At 50.0% G+C, this 21266-nt stretch overlaps 1 protein-coding gene across 2 annotated transcripts in view; it reads left to right on the top strand.

Annotated features, from left to right (window-relative positions):
- The window catches only part of MYO16 (myosin XVI), a 375466-nt gene that overhangs the window by 309056 nt on the left and 45144 nt on the right, over positions 1–21266 (top strand). For both annotated transcript variants that reach the window (XM_058670587.1, XM_058670588.1), the window contains 3 exons: positions 705–951; positions 2616–2830; positions 12069–13076. In XM_058670587.1, the coding sequence (XP_058526570.1) occupies positions 705–951; positions 2616–2830; positions 12069–13076 (1470 nt within the window). The remainder of the gene's footprint in view (positions 1–704; positions 952–2615; positions 2831–12068; positions 13077–21266) is intronic.

Genomic DNA, 21266 nt, shown 5'->3' with positions numbered 1-21266 from the left:
AGCTGTTTATCTCTCCGTAACTCTTGACTTCCAAATAAATAAGTGAATGAATCTTTTTTAAAGAGTATTTTTAAAAAGCATATTTTAACTTACAGTGTTTGCACATTTTTTCTCACCCTCCTTTCTAGAGTAGCACCAAGAATGTCCTTATTCCTACATCGTTTCTTTCCAGAGTCTTCAATGCAGTGCTCATTTCTCTAGGAGCTGAGTTAGAGTTGTAAAAACAGTATGTCCATGATAACTCAGACTAACTCCAAAAGCCTGTAGTCATCTGACAGATTAGAAGATGATCAATCAACGTGCCCAGATGGTGCAGCTGAAGGCCCGTTCCGACTTCCCCTGGGGTGGCAGCCAGTTGCCTGTCCGTATCTGACTCCTGCCCATCAGTGCCGGTGCAACTGAAGGCCTGTTTCGACTTCCCCTGGAGGAAGTACTGCCCATCAGTGCCGGTATCTTGCTGCAGAAGGCCCATGTGATGTCCTACAGCACTGCCTGTGGCACCTCCTGCCGGTCAGGTTTGAAGTTGCTGTTATCACGACTGAAATTACATCTCCTCTTGGGAGATTCAGAGGTTTCAGTATATTCTTGTCCTGGGTGAAACAGCCCTCACTCTAGCTGCTGGGCCCTGAATACATGGTGGTTTTTGTCTGTGTGTGTCTGGGTTTTTCACCTTTGCTGACCCAGGGTTGTGTTCTTTTGTGAAGTTATAAGAGGCTTTCTAGCACGCCAGCACTTGCTTCAAAAAATGTGCATCCAACAGCAAGAGGTCACATCTATCAGCAGCTTCCTACAGAACACAGAAGCCATGGCACTGAAGACGTATGACGCCCTGGTCGTTCAGAATGCCTCAGACACCGCCCGCGAGAATGACCGGCTTCGGCAGAAAGTGAATGCTGCTCACCATAGAGAGAGGGCGGAGGCCGGAAACAAGCCAGAGGAAGGAAGCAGAAGGTAAAGACAGACTGTGATCGATCCAGTGGGCTCACCCTTAATGGGAAGTTCAATCAAATATGACAGTGGTTCCAGGAACAGGCGTGTGTGGGCTGTGGTGGGTCAGAGGAGGTGTCCTGTGCCTCCTGCTCATGGCTTAGACATCGCCACATGTATGGCTTTGGTCATATAAAATATGACTATCATTTCACCTGCCACCCTTGCATAACTCAGCTGCCCCAAGGACGTTCAGGGTTTTAGGGCTTCAAATATCCCTGTCCTCATAAAATGATGCAGTTACACTGTTGACATCTTGGTAATAAGTGTCGTGCGTTTAAGACTGGCTTGTGGAAACTGGTGGAAATCTGGCCAGAGAATCAAGACACATCACTGTGAAGGCAGATAACTGGTAAACTCTCAATAAACAGAGTGTGCGTATTAGATTTCCCTGTGTCAACAGCCCCGTTTTCTCTCCGGTAAGGAGAGCTTTGGGGAACAGCTTTTTCTCTGAAAGCTTGCTTTGTATGCTGAGCTGGAAATAGATCCACAAGAATGCCCTGGCTTTCTCCCTTCTGCCACCGTCCCTTCCCCGTGTTTGACCAAGGCCCCCTCATGGAGACGGCCAGGGGCCTGACAGAGACCTTCCCATCCTACTTCACAGCCGGGGACGTGTTCACTTTCCTGTGCACCCGGATGCACTCCTGTGTTCTCACTGAAACAACTTTCCTTTACCAACTAATTTGTTGTTGTTGTTGTTGTTGTTGTTAGAGAGGAAACGGCAATGTGTCTCTTGTTAATTAGCTTCAAATATCTCAGTGATGAAATATTGAAAAAAATTCCCTTTGTATGGAAAACTGTAATTAAACATTACAGGGAAAACAAATTATCCCTGGAGTGCCATGCTGCCGTCTTCAGCGATTTCATTTTCTACATGGGCGACTGGCTCTGCCTGCGTGGTTGATCCCAGCCCTGTTGGTGCTGTGCCACTGAGAGATGATGATTATAAAAATGAATTGTCGCCAGCACCATGTGATAGGGGCGCACTGGCTTGCTAGTGAGAGATTCCATCCCCGTGGGAAGCCAGGAAGGGGGTCTTTACAAACAGGAGGGCTGCTAATTTCCTAGGACTTGCAAGATATATTCGTTGTTTTCCCTGCTGGAACTCCAACAGCCACTCAATTTCGCTATTTGACTCTGTATTTACTTCTTGATCTGAAATCAAGTGAAGGGGCAGTTATCTGTTTAGCAGATGCCAGCAGCTCACTTGGCACAGGGAAGCATGTGGACTGGAGGGGAGGAGGTTTCTCGTGCCTAGCATTAAATAATCCCAAGCAGAACGTGGATGAGGAGAGGAGCGGTCAGGTGCTCCCACACAGACCTGGGTGCTTTTTTCCCCAAGGGGAAGTGGTGATGAACTGGAAGCCTTTAACGCATCAATCACTCCGTAGAGACCCATGTCCGTGAAATTATCATTCAGACTGGAATTCCAGCTCTTTCATTTGCTTAATAATCAGAGTGTGAAAAATGCATTCTCCATGCAGATCACAAGGGTGATCCCTAGGGGAGGTAGGGGCAGCTTAGGCACCTCTGCACGACCCAGACCTTGGGTCTACTAAGTGGGTACCCCTGCACCCCAGGGCAGCTAGGTAACATCTCTCTAGACTTGGCTTTTTTTTCACTCTCAGACCTGAAGACAAGGCTGGACCTCGGCGCGCTCAGGCCGCGACGTCCGTGCGGTCGCTTTCACTACACTCGGTGTCCAGCGTGGACGACAGCAGCGGCCTCCCGTCGCCCCGGAAGCAGCCTCCACCCAAGCCCAAGAGGGACCCCAACACTCGGCTGAGCGCCTCCTATGAGGCGGTGAGCGCCTGCCTGGCTGCGGCGCGGGACGCGGCTCACGGTGAGCTCGGTTCGCGTGTGCGTGGGGGCAGCTCCTGGCCGGCTCCTACTTCTGCGGCGGAAACAGGTGTGAAAACAGGCGCGGGCCAGCGCGCGGCTAGGTCTTGTTCCACGTGGATCGTATTTGTTCTGATTGCCAAGTCTCTTAGGGCAAAGTGCCCCAGGTGCCATCACTTGCGCCCACATCCCAGCTCCACCGCTGCGCATGTGCCGCAGGTGTGAATGCGTGGGCAGCCCCACCCCAGGTCAGAAAGCGAAGCCCATGGCGTCCCCGGGGCCAAGCTGATTGTGCCTGGCACAGCCACAGTGTAGCCCTGATCACCTCTTGTATATGGGACACTGTCTGCACCTGCAGGGACAGCCGCTTTGCTTAGCGGTGGGCGCTTTCCCTGGCATCACCCACGCGGCAGCGATTGCTGAATTATTAATTCTTAGATCTGTGAAAACAGAGGGAGTGCTTCTTAGCAGAACGCTCACCAAGTAACAGAACTTACTGACCATCTGCCATGTGTGAGGCCCTGCTGGGGGCCTCTGCAGGGTGCTTGAAAGGCGCCTGGAACTCAGAGCTGCAAGTGTGAGCTTTATTGGCTCCAACTCAGCTTTAAATTCCATGCAGCATTTTTTTTAAATGTGTCTGCACCCCCCAGCCATTATGGGCATTATTTCCACAAAAAGCCATGCTTTTCATTTGCTTTTCCACTTTTCCAAGTTCGCTCATTCACATATACTTCTGTTTGTATGAATTTGGGTATGTTTGTATTTGTGTATACATAGACTTGCGTGTATTCATGTACACGCGTGTGTGTTTGTATATGTGAGTATATATGCACATTGTGGACTTGCATGTGTGCATGTGTGTGAGCACACAGATGTTCTAGCTTTTTGGCACTATGAGAAAATACATGAGACGGGTTGCTTTGTCTTGCTCAGTCTTGAATGTCCCATGGCACTGGGCTAGCTCAGGTGACAACTCTCTGAGTCATCACGGGGTGGCAGGAGAGGAACTGTAAGGGGGCCAGGGCCGCGTCGCAATCCAGGGAGCAGGCCGAGCCAAGCTGAGAAGACTGCTAGAGCCAGTCTGTCTTACGACCCAACCAGGGTCCCCCAGGACACAGTCCTCTTCCACAGCACTCTCTGAGTTGACCCACTATTGCCACCTTGAACCCCACACTGCCGGCACAAGGGCCTGTGGAAGATGCGCAAACCTCAAGCAAGCCACAGCATTTAGTTACATGCGCACAGGTAAATGAGCTGGCACCACCGTGTCTCTTCACTGCACACTCCACCTTTGGCTGAAGTGCTCTCCTATAGACCTCACCCCGGTAGTGAAGGATAATCAACAATTAACTGCACATTTCAGATCACTGCTGCAGAAAGGAAGAAATAGGGCAGAGTGGCAGTGCCAGCTCAGGGTTGAAATCCTCAGTGCAGTGCCAGTGTAGAACCATGAGAAAGACCCTCGAACCTGCGCTGGAACATGGTTACTTTGATAAATCAATGAACCAAAGCCACAAAGACACAGTGAAAGCAGTGGTCTCAGCTTTGGGAAGTGACTGAGAAGTCATTGGGCAGAAGCAGAAGCAGTGAGGGTCTCCTGATTTCCTCTGCAAGGCTCCACCAGTGGCTGTAAGAGGGGCGGGACCTGTAGAACATGTGCTCAGAACTCTTCTCTCCTACTACAACCCTTAGCTGATGGCGTGGTGGAAATTTGCAAGGCTGGGGAAAGAGTCTAGTGTGTGTGTATGTGTGCAGCCATGGTGACAAGGACAGGCAAGCTGGAGCAGTCTCCAGGTGGACGTCAACCTGGACACAGGAAGGGGAGAGCAGTGTCTCCCAAGAAACGAGATAGTCTCCCTGTGAACCACACACAAACCAGAAGATTATCAGCCTGCAAGCAGCTTTCACGCCTCCCGTGCAGTCTTGGGCTGCTCCGTCGGTGGTCTGTGGGAAGGAGAGGCCCCAGAGCCTCTTTTGCACTTTCTCTTCCTACCAAAGGTCCAGCCTTTCTCCCAAGCCCCACGAAAATGCCTGCTGCCTTGGCTCCTGACAACCAGGGTCTGAACCTCTTGCGTGGGACCCCAACCCCTGGGGTCAAGTAGCAGTAACAGAGAACCCACAGCAAGGGCTAGGACTGCTTGTGACGTCGTGGCCTGGATGCAGCGGGAACTCAGCGCAGTTACACAGCCAGAGGGCCACCCATTCCCTCGATGGCCAGTTTTCTCATCTAAGAAGTGAATACGAAGGGCTAAATGTAGGAGCTGAGACTAAGTAGTGCTGTAGAGTTGCTCAGAGGCTGCTCACGATGAAATTACAAGAGCAGGCTTTCTGGGGCAGCTCTCGTCTCCTTCAGGAGGCCTTCTGTGTTAGTCCACACTGCCCCTCCTGCAAATTCCTGTGGCCCCTTAGAAACAACACGTGGCTTCTGAAAAGTGGCCGTACAGGCTGCTTCGTCCCCACACGTGAACGTGTGTAACTACGCAATGGGTGGTTCTGCAGTTTACTGTGGACATCATGTTCAGTTTCTTTCCTTTTTACTGTCTTGTTTGGTTGTCCCTGAAGAGCAGTACTTCCCTATAGCATGCATTCAATAAACACTTAATGAACAATATATAAAAATATGTCAAAACGTTGGTGAAAATAGAATTGAAACCTGAGTTTATTTTGGTGCAAAGATTTTGGACACTCATGGATAGTTTTCTCTTAGTAGGCATTTTCTGTAATCTTTGTCAGCCTCCCTCATCTGTTGCAAAGTGCATTGTTGTGATGCTTTTATTTTAATGAAGTTAGCTTCTCGCCAATAAATCAAAGGCAACACATTTTGGCCAAGTTCAGAATGTACCCTTGAGATGTGTCATACGTAGTTTGTCAGCATATTTTTGGCAGAAACTCCTTTAAAGCAGTCTTTTCTAGTACCTGAACTTGGACAGAAATTAGGGTTTCCGTGAACATGGTTCTGAGAAATGTATTACTGGAAATAGCAGGACAGGATTGCACAACTCCCACCTCTGACGCAGCTGCTCATTCACCAAATACTAATTAAGTGTCTTCTGTGAGCCAGGCTGTCTCTGGGGACCTTACAGAGCAGCAGAGGAGATGAATGGACAAACGCATCATGTGCTAAGCAGAGGGAGGGCAGTGAGCTCAGAAGGCTGGGGGCACAGCCAGGGAGTGAGTAACCCTTGGTGGAGCCTGGGCAGGCCCCAGGGGGATTCTTCAGCAGCAGCAAGCAGCAGAGCAGTGTGTGAGAGTGGACAGTCTTGGGAGGGGAGCTAGTGGTACTGCCTGGACTTCCCCAACCCTCAGAGAACGAAATGCCGCAAGCCATTCCGGCTTAGCCCAGGTGGAACTGGTTGTTAACTTCACAGCCTTGAAGTCAGCTTTGGTGTCCTGGTGCTGTTCTGGTGCTAGATCTGTTCAGAAGCTAACCAAGGCAGCCTTGGGAGACTTGGGAAGTGATGGGCTTCCACACCCAGATGCGCATGCTCGCTAGAGGAGCAAGCCTTTCGCTCCCTGCTTGCTTCATAGAGGTAACTCACAGGTGTCAGATTCTCAGGGAGGATAACTACAGATCACTTGTGTCTTGGTAGTAGGTATGTGCATCGACATCCCTTTGCAAAGATTCAAAGGGAAAGCTCTGTATAGGGCAATATATTTGTCCAGTAATGGAACTTGAACACAAGTCTCTAGCTCATACTGAGGCAATTCAGAGAAGAAGAGTCCAGTAAGTGATTGGGCAACTTAAGAACGTTGTCTACGGAAACCCCCCAAAACCTCCCAAGTGCTTTCGCTATAGAATCAGTGGATACCTCATCAAGGATTGTCAGTACGGGCACCAAGGACCATATCCCAACTGCCAAGGAGATTACAGGGAATTTCAGTGCCCTCGTAGGCCAAGAACTCAGGTCAGCCATTTGCTATCCAATCTCCCACAAGGGGTGGAAGCAGCCTAGAACCCTCCTCACAGGGTCTAATGACATTGGAGCAACAGCCAGAAGCCCCGAGTGGTCCTCAGAGATAAAAGAATTGTAAATTTCCTTCTGGACTCAGAAGAGGAGCCTTCTGTGGTCCTTACTTAGTTCCAACTTTGGCTCCCAATCCTCTCTTGCACTGATCATCAGGGTTGCCCCAGAGCCCCCAAAATAAGCTCAGATAGACACCGAGAGACTAATACGGAAAGCTTAGGACAGGAAAAAGTCAGTTTGGCTTTTCCTAGAGCTCACTAGGTAGGATGCAGAATACAGTTATTCCTCACTAGCTAGGCTAGTGGAGATTTCTCTGCACACTCCTCCTAAGACTGTTCTGCCCTTCAATTGTTGATATATGGCTTGTTCAAGTTATCAGTCTGTTTTGATTATTCTAAAATGCACAAAGTTCTGTAAAATCTTGCTTGAATACTATAAACTGCTAAATATAAATATAATTAAAAAGAGAACTACTTTGACAACATATTCCAGAAATTCTAGATCCTGACTATCCTCTATGTGGCTGCCATTGTTATTTTTGTTTAATAACTTGACTAAGATAACCCTATAAATTTTATCTTCCAACCCCCGAAAAAAAGAACGTTGTCTAGCTCTTCAAGTGTTAGAACTGGCCCTATGAGTGTCTTTTGATCACAGAATATCTTCCTGATTCTATTTCAATGTCATTTATGCCTCAGTATGAGGGGCTAACAAATAAAATAAAAATCTCAATGAAATGCATTTTTAACATCCCTTAAGTGCATGTTTGCAGATGAAGTGCCCACACAGGCCCAGAAGCAGCCACAGAGCAAGCTTGCTTGTACCTTTCTAACCCGCCAACTGCAGTTTATGAAAAATGAAGATACTTTGTTTCCACTGAAGCTTCAGGCAGCAGTGCAGGAGCGTGGGCTGTGCTGTGTGGTCAGTGAGGCCTTGGTGATCCCCCATTTCTCAAGCAAGACCACACATTAAGGAATCTTGTTCTGTGTGCCATGAGTCATTGCTGACAGAGATCCCAGCTGATGCCACTTGGGTCTTTGTTGTGTGCAGGGCAGCTGTTGAGCATCCTCGGTCTTCAGAATGAGCCTGGGGGTATGACTGGTGTGACCTCTAGAGGGGCTACCCCGAGCCACGGAGCACCAAGCCTTGTACCCAGGAGGGACTCTAGAGCCTGTCTCCAAACAGGCATGATAGTGTCATGTACAAATGGCTTTCTGCCACATCTAAAACAGTTGCTTAACCACTCACCCAAACTTTGTTCTTCCATTATCTCTCAGGCTCTGGCTGTCTCACTCAAAGACTTCCATAAAGTTACAGAGCTAGAATTGTCAACAACCCTGTTCCTGACATGTCTTGGAACGGGGCTCTCCAAGGATCTCCATCTGCATATGGCTTTTCACACTGGTTGGGCAGCCTGGAGCTTCAGAAAGAGCCTCAGGCTCCAAGGAGAACATGTGCAGGTGGTCTCTGTTTCCCCTCTGGGAGTCAGCCTTGGAAGTCACATGGTGGTCCAGTGGCCACACTCACTGACCGGCGCTGTCCCAAAGGTCTTCCCAGGATTAGGAAACAAAGGGATTCTCCCTCTTGACAGGCCTGGAAACACTGTGGAGCCACCATGTTACAGCCTTTCTCAGTCTAACTGAGAAATGCATTGCCATGACTCCCACTTACAGAATACACTCACCCCTCTCCAAGCTCCCCCAAATTTCCATCTTTCCTCACTTCAGAGCTCGGCTAAATCAGATCTGGGTGCACAGGCCCCTGAAGTATACCTACTCTATCCAGAGATTGTGGCCTAAGAAAACCATAGCCACACAACCCACATAGGCTAGCTAAACATTGCAAAGTTGGGTGCTGCCCAGTGGCCCTGTTGTGGGCAATTCTGAGCAACACCAGGACACCTGCTGCCAGTGCATTGGTAAAGATTTCGTCCTGGTATTGTGCCATGATTCTCCATGGTTCTTAGGCCTGAGTTCTGGAGTCATGGCTTTACCTTTGCATTGTAACCCAGGAGAGAGCCTGGTGTATGGGGCTACTGTTCTCTTCAGCCTAAAATCCCAAGGGACCACACTGTCTTCATTTTGTATTGACTCAGCTCTCAGGGATAGCAGATTCAATTCCTTTGAAAGCTTCATGCATTTCTTGTCAACCAGATTCGGATCCACTTCTTCAATCCAAAGCTAAGTCGCATACCTGTCCGGGGTCTTCTGTGCTCCATTTGGAGATCCCTGGAATAGTTTTGTGGGGAAAATTACCTTAATATTCTTAGGGGGGTTTGCATAACAGGAAAGTCTGTGAAGCAAACCTTCAGTCTTTCTTAGGCCTCAGAGAATCTAACAGGCCTGTGCCTGGTTTTGTCTTTAGATCACATGTTCCTGAAAAATGCTGCATTCCACCTCTGCCTAGAAGTTACTTCTGGAAAATTGTTTGCCACCTGGAGACCCTGGCTTCTGGGAAGTTCTGGTCCATTCCAGTTCATTGTTGGTTCTTTGCTCCAACTCTTTACTCCCCACTGTCCCCAGTTTGACTCTGTGCAGCTGGGAGAACCCGGCAAGCAGCATTCACAGTTTGCCTGAAAACCTCCCAGCCACTCACCCCAGCCATTCAGTGAGTCTCCTATTTTCCCACAGCCCTCCTGGATGCATGGCCAAACTTCCCACCATGATTTGCGTGGTGTTGCCTCCAACATCTTCCTTGCCCAGAGCTTTCTTCAGGGCCACCATGCTTCTGCGACAGTCTCTACAAGGTCCCTCCAATTTCCCAGTGCCATGTCTTTTTTGATAATAGCGACCGTCTTCCGGGTGCCAGGCCCTGCAGTAATTGTCTCACTGTCTCACTGCAAGAGCCTCCTCTAGAATGCAGTGTCTTAGGCCCAAGGGTGGCGTCCATGACATCTCATGGTCCTTTAACTGGCTGGGCTACCCTCTGCAGCTCTCGGGCAGTCGTTCCTGGCTCTGGTCAGACAGAAGCTTGGCTCGTGGCTGAGTGCTGGGCTGGGAAAACCCAAGTGGAGGCCAGAACAGCCAGGGTTCTCTGGCTGCCCTCTCCCTCTCCAGAGGTTCTTAGCAACCTCCTGTGCAGGCACTCTAAGAAGCCCTGCGGATCATGGGTAAGGATTCTTAGAGGGAAGCTGGGGCACCCAGGATGTGTGTCCCACAGGGCAGGGATCAGGCAGAAGCTGTTTGGCTTTGGCTCCACCACAGTGGCAGGAAATATCTTCTCAAAGTTGTATTCGTTGGGCAACCACAAGGATTCTCCCAGCTTCAGTATTCTGGAAGAGACCAGGGGAAAAAATTACAGTCTACCACAATTCCTCTGAATTATTCATGCCTTTAGAAGGACTCTGTGCTGCTGATGTGAAAAGGACTGGGCTGGTTCTTCCGCTTTCTGGGAGAAGCTCATGAGCTGTGTTGTTCAGCACGTTGACAGTCACCGGAATGATGCATATTAATTAAGGAATTGTGCACCTGGGTATTTGGTTCTTTAAAGTTGCCACTTTGGGGAGTCTTGCATAATGTTGGCATACAAAAATGTCCAGTGAGTCAGGAAATTAGCTTTCTCCCTTTCCATGTGCACTTGAATGATTCCCTTTTATTTTGTGCCCAGCCTAGAACCGAGGTGAGAACTTTGCATCCAGCATCTGTTGTGTTCCTTTGAGATGGCTCTGAGCATCAGTGTGTTGTGCATGACCACACAGGCGTGTAGGGAGTTCTGCCCGAGTCCTGTTTCAGCAGGGTCCACCCCACACCACGCAGTGGCCTCCCTCAGGCCTGCTTCCTGTCCTTCTCGGGAATACTAGAGTTGTCTCATTCACTGCATTTCCCTCCACTGTCTGACTGCTCTCATTGGAGCAGAGGAAGGCAGGGAGAGTTTGCTCTTTATTCGCTGAGTGTATCTCAGAAAATACTGCAGAATTGCAGTAAGTGAATGAAGGACTGAATGACCCAAAAGCCAGGCTGGGCTCTGGACGCAGGGCTGCCTGACTCAGCGGCTCTGCAGCTGCACAATTCTGTTTCCCCAAACTGGGACACCAGGTCTGTTGGAGGGCACACTCATTGACGCACAGATATGGCTGCCTTAGTTAAACAACTCAGGAAAAGGACGAAACCGGATGTGCTCATGTCGAAAATTCCTACAGACTCCCAAAATACCAAAGCAGTAAAATAGTCCAGGATTTCTGTGCAGTGAAATCTCAGTAAGCATGCGTGTGCCTTTCCTACCGTTAACATCTGTGTGTGCAGAGAAAGTACGTGTAGTGATAGCATCACTGCAATTTATAGTGAAAATATATTAGGAAGAGAAATGGGAGAGTGTTGCTTGTTCTGCCTAGCCTTTATTAACTGTGTTGGACTTGTCTTTAAGAAGATTGGGCCTCTTTCAAAATTACTAGTACGCAATTTCTTCTTTTTGCAAGTTCGCATGGAAGAAGTTCTTAGCAACATTTTACACCCTTGGCTTTCTTTTAAATATATGTCTCTGTCAAGGCTTCAAGTGTGTCATTTCAGTACAGCCCTTCTCCAGTTGCCGAATCCATGAGGATGTGCTAGTGTCTGAGCTCTGTCCACGGCGCCAGCCAGCCGAGGCTGCTGGCTTCCTGCAGGCAGGGTCCACAGGCCCTGGAGAAGCTCGCTGTCCTGGTTCCTCATCCCCAAGACCAGGAACGTGAAATCCTACCAACTGGGTGGGCATGTATTCCACAAGCTCATCTCCAAGGGGTCATTACCCTGCTCCATCTGGAGCTTCTTAGGAGGGCATTGTAAAAGGCTCTGACCAGAAGGAAATAGAAAGTTTTTCAGGTCGAAACAAGTTGAAAGCCATGTAGCAGTTATCCTCATAGTAGGCATCTTCCCTGAGCCTTCTACCGACTCTCGCATGAATGGATTTCAAAAAATGTTGCACCACCCTACGTTTAATTGTATTGTCAATTTCCCTTGTAGCTTTTCAGTCTGCTGGTACTCCTTGGGATTTCTGTTTCCTGCCTGACAGCCTCCTTGGCGGACTGGAAGATGTCTTCCAGTCGCATTCCAGCCAGAGAGTGCAGAATCCTACTTGGCCAAAATGCTAGAGGCAGAACAGGGTCCTGTGTCCCACAAGCAGGGGTTGGCCCCTGCGCGCTAGCCTCGAGTCCCTGCGTTCCCCAGGCCAGGTTCCCTGTGAGGCAGACCAGCGTCCCCGCATCCCACAGCGCAGACTTGGCTCCTGGGAGGTGACCCTGAGGTATCGTAACCCCGCAGGCCTTGGCAGCCTCTGCTGACAGCCCCCTCTGTTCTGCTCCAGCCCTGTCCCGGCCACGGCCACACAGCGACGACTACAGCACCATGAAGAAGATTCCCCCACGGAAGCCCAAAAGAAGCCCGCACACCAAGCTCAGCGGCTCCTACGAGGAGATCCGGGGTCCCCGGCCCACGAACGGGCCACCTCCAGGCCCGGCAGGTACACCCCCGGCCGTGATGGCGACAGAAGCGGAGGACGTGGACGCAGAGCCCGTGTACATCGAGATGGTGGGAGGCGCAGCGGCGCGGGCCGGCCAGGGGCCCGGCAGCCCAGAACAGGTGGAGGCCGTGTACGAGGAGATGACCTTCGGGCTGGTGCCCGCGGGGCCCAGCCAGGACGCCAGGGACATCCCGCCGCCCTTCCCCAACCTGCTCCCGCACCGGCCTCCGCTGCTGGTCTTCCCGCCCGCGCCCGCCACCTGCTCTCCCGCCTCGGATGAGTCGCCCCTGACGCCTCTTGAGGTGAAAAAACTGCCTGTCCTGGAGACCAACCTCAAGTACCCCGTGCAGTCCGAGGGCTCCAGCCCTCTCTCCCCGCAGAATTCCCGAAACCCCAAGGCAGAAGGCGACAGGCCCACGTCTCCAGGCTTGTCTGCACTCCACGGGGCCGGCCAAGGCTCCCTGCCGCCGCCGTCCACACCGCCACCTCTGCCACCACTGCCCGCTGCTCCCCGGCCGGCCGCCTCCTTCGTATTCCCGCCCGAAACCGTCGCCGCCCACACTGCGAGGGCCATGGCCACTGCGGAGTTGTGCAAAGGGCCTCCAAAGCCTAACTCTGCCCCAGCTGGAGGTCCGTGCAGCTCTTTCTCCAAGGTACCCTACTCGCCGGCCCGGGCAGCTCGAGGCAACCTCAGGAAGGGCAGCTGTGATTCCTCCTCGTCCCCGGGCCCTTACAGCCCCCCCAGCTGCAGACCTGTCTCCAGCCCCCTGGACGAGCTGGCCAGCCTCTTCAGTTCCGGCCGCTGTGTGCTGCGCAAGTCTGCAGCGGGAAGGAAAATCAGGGAGGCCGAAGGTAAGCGCACCCTCTTGATGTGCATTGTGTGTGTCTACACACAAGCACCCCTGTGTGCGTGTGACGTGGGGTGGGCGTGGCCCTTCAGTGCAGGTGCAACCCACGTGGCCAGGCAGATAAGAATCAACGTTCCATAGTGCAAAATTCGACATTCCAGCTCCTGATACAGAAGTAGATGCAGTACTTGTAAGAGCAAGGTTACGTTTGAACTTCTGGTTTCTTGGTGGTGTGATACCTCACAGTGCTGGTTTTCCTGGTTCACCGTCCACCATGAACCTCTGGGAGTCCCTCTGCCTTGACTCCAGCCCCGGGTCAGCAGCTGGGGGTGACTGTGGGGTGACCACCTCCCCTTGGTACCTCTCACTTGGCACTTTGGAAATTCGCTGTGTGTCTTCCATTCATGCCCTATGCCAGAAACAGCTGAACTCAGGCAGGCTGACACCTGTGTTTTCTCACTGGTGGGTTTTCTCTGGGTTTTTTAGCCAAAGGAGTTGTGTGTACTTGAAGGTGCACTAGAGTGGGCTCAGCCCCAGGCTGGGGCAGCCAGAGGCTATGGCCGGCCTGCGCAAGTGTGTTTTTGTCTCCCTGCTAAATCACAGCGTAGCCAGCACACTGATCCTCTTTCAAAATGTTGCAGCTCAACCTGTGCCACCTTGCCCAGGTCTGGCTGCCTTGGTGCCAAGTGCACTGTTTGTGCACTTGCCCTTCATGGTTACAGGAAATTGGATCATCTTCCAAAAAGTGGGAGTGGGCAATGGTCTCATGAAGACTAGCGCCTCCTGTTCTGTCTTTGGGGGAAGAAGGGCGGGCCTGAGAAGTGCCTTATGACGAACTTGCAGCAGTCCCAGCAGTGCCGTGTGCCTCCCTCTGCCCCCCAAGACTGTTGGTATCCACACCTTGCAGACAGGAGACTTTAGGGTGGAAAGTGGTAAATCAACCCTGGGAGCAGGTGGTGGGATGGGACAGGAGAGCTTGATTAGTGTTACAACATTTTAGTTACGCATCAGCCTGCTCCTTTTCCAAAAGAAGACACAAACATACTTATTCTTTTTGTCATTAAGAAGGAAATTATCTTCACTGTGAAAACTGAAAGACCCAGAAAGCCCTGTGAAGGAGCACAAAATAGGTCAAGACTGAAAACTTAAGCAAATGAGTGAATAAGCCACGCTGTTCTCAGACCAAAAAAGCTAATTGTTTAGCTGGCGGGTTCTTAACTATGGGCCATTAATGAGTGAAATTATACTTGGAAACAGCAGAATGCTTAAATTTCTCAAGTTATGTTTCATTCTAAGGTCCAAAAAGAAAGGTAAGAGAAAAACATTTTAAAAAATAGTATTTGCTTTAAAACCCAGGAAGCCTCATTTGACTATAGATCGGAATTGGGTGAACTCTTGATTTTATTCAAGGAGATGAGATTAAAGAATTCTAGACCAAGAGTCAAAGGCTCAGAGAGAGGAGAGGGAGGCTCCCAGACCTGTGTGTAAATTTCTGTTGGCCTCTCCCAGTGGTACCATCCAGTGGAGTTGAAGAACATGTATCAAAACGCCAAGTAACAACAGTTTTTTCAACTCGAAAATTATAAGACATTTACTTTCCTACTGTGGGCTCTTTCAGGATGCCTTCCCAATTTGAAAAAATTGGTTTGAGCCATTGATGATTTTCTCATAAATACATGAATTGGCAGCTTTTGTCATTAACACAGTAGCTGATTCACAGAACTGTTCCCGCACACCAGATTACAGGAGTTTCGATGACACACTGGAGGACTGTGTGAGTCTCTGTTGTCTGTGATGAGAGAAATGATGCTTTTATGGGGTACTTAGTGTGGGTTATTCCTGCAGAAGGTAAGAGGGTAAAAGATGTGGAAAGGGAAAATGCTAGTACCGAGTGCTAAAGCTGCTTATGTGATTAGGATGGTCTATGCAGTCTAATCCTGAGGTCGATGATCCACTTTCTTCGGCACGACTTGAGCGACTGTTATTCGTGACTTACTGTAGACTTGGGATTTGCACCCTCTCATGTTCTCAATCTCCCACTTTACCCTCATGAGAGGCAGTTTTGCATTCACCCAAAAGAGCAGTCCTACCAGGTAGCACAGGGTGTGTGTGTGTGTGTGTGTGTGTGTGTGTGTGTGTGTGTGGTGGATCCAGACCACTTCTTGTACATGTGAACTGCAAGGCAATTGCTCTGTGCGGTTTCTCACAGTGGAACTCTCGTGAGCTGCTGCCCATAGACGTGCCCGCAGGAGGATTTCAGACACTGGCACTTCTTTTCTGTAGGCCCTGGCATATGCAATTTGAGGTATGCAATCGTTTACTCCCTGAGAGCCTGGAACACCCAGAAAATGTGCTGCTTGTGTGCCTGGCCTTGTGCCTGTATCCAGTAGATCTCCCTAACACGGTGAGCTGACATCCCCATCTTATAGAAGGGAAGATTGAGGTTCCAAGCTGGGAGTCACCTTGCTCAGTTACCCAGTCCATGAGAGACAGAGTATGGCTTGCGCACGCTGTCTCCAGACTCCTGCAGGAAGCTGCCAGAAGAACAGGAATGGAAGAAACTGGCCATCGGGGTGGGCTCACCAAGGTCCGACAGGTAAGCCACAGTGTAAGGACAGGGAGCTGTGGCCTCAGCTCCAGGACGAGGTCCTGCTCTCCCTGGAGCACACCTGCCATCCCTTGGCCTGGCTGTCAGTGGGGTTCAGTGCTTCTTTGTGCGTGCGCTCTGCTTACAAGGACCCGTCAATTCTCAGAATGCCCCACATCCCATTCCCTGGCTGGGATCACAGTACCGAATACTTGCAGTTCCTTGGTTAAAAACAGCTGAGCCCAGTTGTGACTGTGAATCACGGGCCTCGTCGCCTGGTCCGAACCATGAGGGCATTCCCTGAATGGGAATAGAGACCACTGGGCTGCTGCCTTGCTCTGAAAGGCATCTTGAGATGTGTGTGTCCAGGACTCAGAAAATCTGTGTCTGACTCTCCATTGAGATGTGACAGAGGGCAGTATGGCGCAGGAATTTGAAGGAAATAGGGGAGAACAAGAATGAATTAAGGATAATTCTGGTCTGTTGAGTATGCTCTTAAAAAAAGGTTATTTATTTTTAATGGAAAGGCAGATTTTTACATAAAGAAGAGACTCAAAGATCTTCCGTCTGCTGATTCACTCCCTCAGTGACCACAATGGCCAGAGCTGAGCTGATTCAGAGTCATCAGCCAAGAGCTTTTTCCGGGTTTCCCAAGCAGGTGCAAGTGTCCAAGGCCTTAGACCCTGCTCTGATGCTTTTCCAGGCCACATGTGGGGAGTTGGACTGGAAGCGGAAGAGCTGGGACATGAACCGGTCCCATATGGGATGCCTCACTTGGAAGTAGAGGATTAGCCAGTTGAGCCAATACACTGTCCCTCAGAATATGTTTTTAATTGCTTCAATGCTTTCTTACTCTGCGCATCTTTAGCTTCTAAGATGCAAATAGGTGCTTAAAATGATGAAAGCAAACATGCTGTGATACATAGCATTTCTTATCACATGGTAGAGGCTGTTAAAACCCTCCTGGAAAAGACGGCAGTTTGACCCAGGAACATATTTTATGGATTTAACCCTCATGCCATTTCTCATAAAAATCACTTCAGCTAAAGGGAAATTACTGATAATTTCAGATATCTCTTTGATTACATAAATATTCCAAATGAGAATATTTTGAGTTGAAGTTTTCATGTTATACAAACAATTTTTTTTGCGCTCTGATATTTGAATTCTGCAGGGCCATTTATTTTAAAAGGAATGCTTTTTTTTAAGTTTGTCTTATGGAAAATTTCAAACATATGGAGAAGTAGAGAGAAGACTCCAGATGCACTCCCAGGCCAGACCTGCGGCCCATTCTGCCTGTCTCCTTGCTCGAGCACTGAATGAGTTCAAAATGAGTCCCACTGTCAGGTCATTCTGTTAATAGATATTGATAGGTATTTTATCAAAGATACTGTTTAAGAGGGAGGAGATACTTAAGCCACCATACTTGGTGCAGTCCGGTCTGTCCGTTCCAGTCTTTGCTGACATGAAGCAGCAGTAAGAGCCAGAAGCCCAACTCTGCTTTTCAAGCTAAAACCAAAATATTTCTGAAGGGCCAGCAATCTAGTGAAACAGCATTGCCCAGCCACGCATGCTGTCTGATCTTCAGTGCCAGGTGCCTGCGGCATGGGCAGCCAGTGCAGAGGAAACCCGCTCTCAAAAAGAAGTGTTGGTTTCTGATGACAACATCAAAACAGTACGGAAGATTACAACGGCATGATGGTTACGTGGCAAGCCAGTGTTTCAGAGGTCTCTCTCGCCAGTATGGTTCCCAGCACCATGACTAGCAACACAAAGCATGAAACACCTGCAATGCCCAGTGTTGCCAGCAGAAGCCACCTGACGGGCAAGGGCAAGGGCAGCATTGGCGGGGACCATTCCCTGCCCTTGGTGTCTGAAACAGAAGTTCCTGCAGCACATTGAATCTGTGTTGCGCCCTGAGAGCTGACTACCTTATGTAAATCTCACGTCTGTAACGGGATGAGGAGTTGACACCTCCTGACTTCTCTGCATGCAGACCTGGCATGCTGTGTCCTACCTGAGGCAGTATAGGTTTCTTCCCCCCGACTGAATTTTTCTCCGTGGAGGTTTATTTGTTTGGGAAGGGCAGGAGGGGTGCATAGGGGTGTGTGATCCCCGTCCTTGCCTGTCAACTCCACTTTGGGTTCAACTCTCTGCTTGTGGCCTAGGAAAGCAGAGGAGGGTGGTCCACGTCCTTAGACGCCCATACCCCCATGGGAGACTGCAAAGACACATCTAGCTCCTAGCTTCAGATCAGCTCAGCTCTGGCCATTGCAGTCATCTGGGAAGGGAGCCAGCAAATGGAAGACTTCTCTTTCTGACTTTCATTTTCTCTCTGTAAAAATCCACCTTTCAAATAACAATAGCTACTGAAAAGGGAGGGAGGGAGAGAGGGAGGAAGGAAGGAAAGAGAAGGAGATATAAATGAGGAGAAGAGTTGAGATTTTTCATCTGTTGGGTCACTCCCCAAACATCTGCCAAGCAGGGGCTGGACCCAGCCCGTGGCCAGAGCCCGGAACTCCATTCGGGTCTCCCAAGTCGATGTCAGGACCACCAACTCTTCAGTCCTCATCACTGCTGCCTTCCCAGGCGTGTTAGCGGAAAACTGAGTCGGAAGCACAGCAGGACTGGAGCCGCACTCCGCTACGGGATGAAACCATCCCAAGGATCGACACAACCGCTATGCCACGGTGCCCTCTCCTGAATTGGAACCCATTAGACCCAAGGTTTCCCTGTTTTCCAAATGAGTGCCATGTGGAAACAAAATTTACATTGTGCAAAAGGAAAGCCCAGTTTATAACTGAGGGACATGTGTGGGAGAGGGGTTCCGTGTCTCAGGACGCCTCCCTTCGGGCTTGGCACTGACTCCTTGTGCCCAGGCAGAGTACCTGTGTGGGACTCGCAGCCACACAGTTTCTAACCCTCCAAATATCTGGTAGAACAGTGCCATAGTACTGTACCCTGGGGTCAGCATCATGCTGCGGCAGGTTAAGCTTCTGCCTGCCCACAGGCATCCCTGTGGAATCCTAGCTGCTGTGCTTCCGGGCTGGCTTCCTGCTGGTGCGCCTGGGAAAGCAGCTGTAACTGTCCATATGCATAAGCCTCTGCCGTCCATGTGAGAGACTCAGGTGGACTTTCTGACTCAAAGATATCTTTCCCTGTGTGTCCCTCTGTCACTCTGCCGTTCCGATAAAGGAAATACATCTTGAAGAACAATAGTAAAAAGAAGCCTGAAGCAGGGATCAAGGCCAGATCAGGGGTGTGGGACAGAGCTTTCTCCGTCGGTCTTACCCCCAAGCAAAGCGGCTGCTCCGGAATAAATTCCTAAAAAGGAATTTAAAAAGAAAGGCTATTTGAGTAAGCAAGGACAGTGCCCCTTAACTAAACAGATCAATAAAAAATGAAGAACACAAATGACGTAAGTCAGTGAAAAATGGCATTTACTACAAGTTTTAACCAATATTTAAAGGAAACACTGTGAAAACAATTATTCACTTATATTTGGATCTGAACTTCAACTATTGATAAACTGATCGGTAGGCACGCCTACCCACAACGTCTTTGCCCTCTCTGTCAGCTGGAAGACCATGTTTTCTTAAAGGCCTACATATCTGTTCCGTGTTTTCCCTCACAGCTTGCAACACTTTCTCTAAATGTCCAGAAGTTGAGAAGGCAAGTTGTGAAGCCAGGGCCTTTAAACCACACTTGTGTGAACTTGTTTCGCTCATTCCTTCAGAGTCACCAATAAGCATTTTCTTAATGTAAGCATGAGGCTTGCTCCAGGGAACCCAGTAGTTAAACTGGTACCACTGGAGTGGAGGGAGGCCAGTGGGTAGAGCCCAGCTCAAGAGGGTCTGGAAGAAGACAGGCACAGTTGTGGAGGAGGAGGAGCGGTTGGGTGAGCAGGGCTAGAGGGAGATGGCAGGTTTTCGGTGCCAAGTTGAGGGAAGGGGTCTTACAGGCGTTCCAGGTCCTTGATGGTCCTCCTAGAGTGTAGCACGGAGTCTCTGGGGAGAAAAAAAAAAACAAAAACAGGGAAAACCAAGGGCCCTCTGTCCTTGCTGGAACCAGTGCACTCTAAGCTCTGTCTTCCAGAGCAAGTGCTGGGTTGCCTCCTCGTGTCTTCCGGGTGCCGCAGAAAGACGCCTAGAATTGCTTCTGCAAGGGCTGCAGAGATCCAGATGGGTGAAGTGGGCGATGAGCACGTGAGTCGCTGTGCTGCATGGCAGCCCGACGTGTCAGCTGTCCCTGCATCAACAGCTGTGTTTCTAAGCGGCCCTCTCCAGGCACAGAGCTCACAGCTGCTTCCTCCTCAGCTCCCGTCTCCCTGGGCGCGGGGAAGCACCGTTTACTAACAAGCACCCAGAGACTCTCAGGGATTAAGTGATTTTCCCTTAATCACCAAAACAAATCTGTCACTGACTTAGGAATCAAGCATGTCTCATTTTTCCCAAACCCTAAGTTCTATCTTGTATGCCCTTTTGGCTCTGAAAACAATTAAAATTAAAAGGTGCCAAGTCCTTCCCTTGGAAAGTAATTCCTTCTGGATGTTAAACCTAAACTCATCATCCGGAAAAGCTGTGGGAAGGAGCAGGAAAGAAGTCTGCCCCGTGCTGGGCATGCCTGAGACCCACACAGCATTTTTACAGTGAGATATGCTCAGAGGTCATACACTCGCCCCTCCTCACTCATCTCTCCCATGAGCGTCCTCTGCAGTATCAGGGGCCCATAACACTCAAGGCAGGATCGGGCTCCTTCCTCATGAGCCAAACCAGCATTTCCTCACTGAGTTTCTGGGTGTCCCAGTCCCTTTGAAGTTTCGCTTGCAGATGAAGTCCCTTCTAGACCGAAGGCGGACTCACACTGAAGTTGTGTTTACTGGCAAAGAGCTCACCAACTCTCTTCCCTTAAGAAGCACCTGACTCATGTAGGGGAAGTTACCTTCAGTATCATTAGGAGGGTGTCTGAGCCTGCCCAGGCCCCAGCGGAAGTTCCGTGACTGGTAAAACCTGGCTGAGTGCCGGGAACTGTGCTAACAGCTGTGTAGGATGAACACAGGTCTGTGGTGATGTAGATACTGGCCTGAGTGTCACCCAAAGGCACACATGTTAAAGATCTGTTCCCTCATGTCTTAATGGGACTAAAGGAGAAGTGGAATAAATTTAACGTGTTAGGAAGGCAAGGTCATTGGGAAATAAAGTAACTTATCCAGGGGAATCCCTGTGGAAAGAGATTTTATAGATAGGTCTGCACCTTCTCTGGTCACGTGATGCTTTGCACTGCCTCGACACTCTGCCCGCAAGAGCGCCCTTGCTGCATAACTGCATGATGGAGACTACCCAGTCTTGGCTGTGAGCTTCCAAAGCACAAAACCAAATAAACGTCCTCTTTCTTTCCTAAGTAGCCTGTGTTACCATAACAAAAACAGACCAATGGGAGCCGTGACTGTCAGCAGCCCCCAGATGGGAACAGGAGAGAGACACACGGGCTCCCAGAAGCCATGGAGAGCCCATGTCTGTGCACATCAGTGTTCAGAAGAGTGCAGTGCCTTCTCTCCTAAACTGTGCAGACACAGGCACAGGCTCTGATGACAGCGATGCCAGAGAC

This window comes from Ochotona princeps, chromosome 12 (assembly GCF_030435755.1).
Source record: "Ochotona princeps isolate mOchPri1 chromosome 12, mOchPri1.hap1, whole genome shotgun sequence".
Classification (NCBI taxonomy): Eukaryota; Metazoa; Chordata; class Mammalia; order Lagomorpha; family Ochotonidae; genus Ochotona; species Ochotona princeps.
Note: the sequence above shows the minus strand (reverse complement) of the source record. Positions and strands in the feature narration are given on the sequence as shown.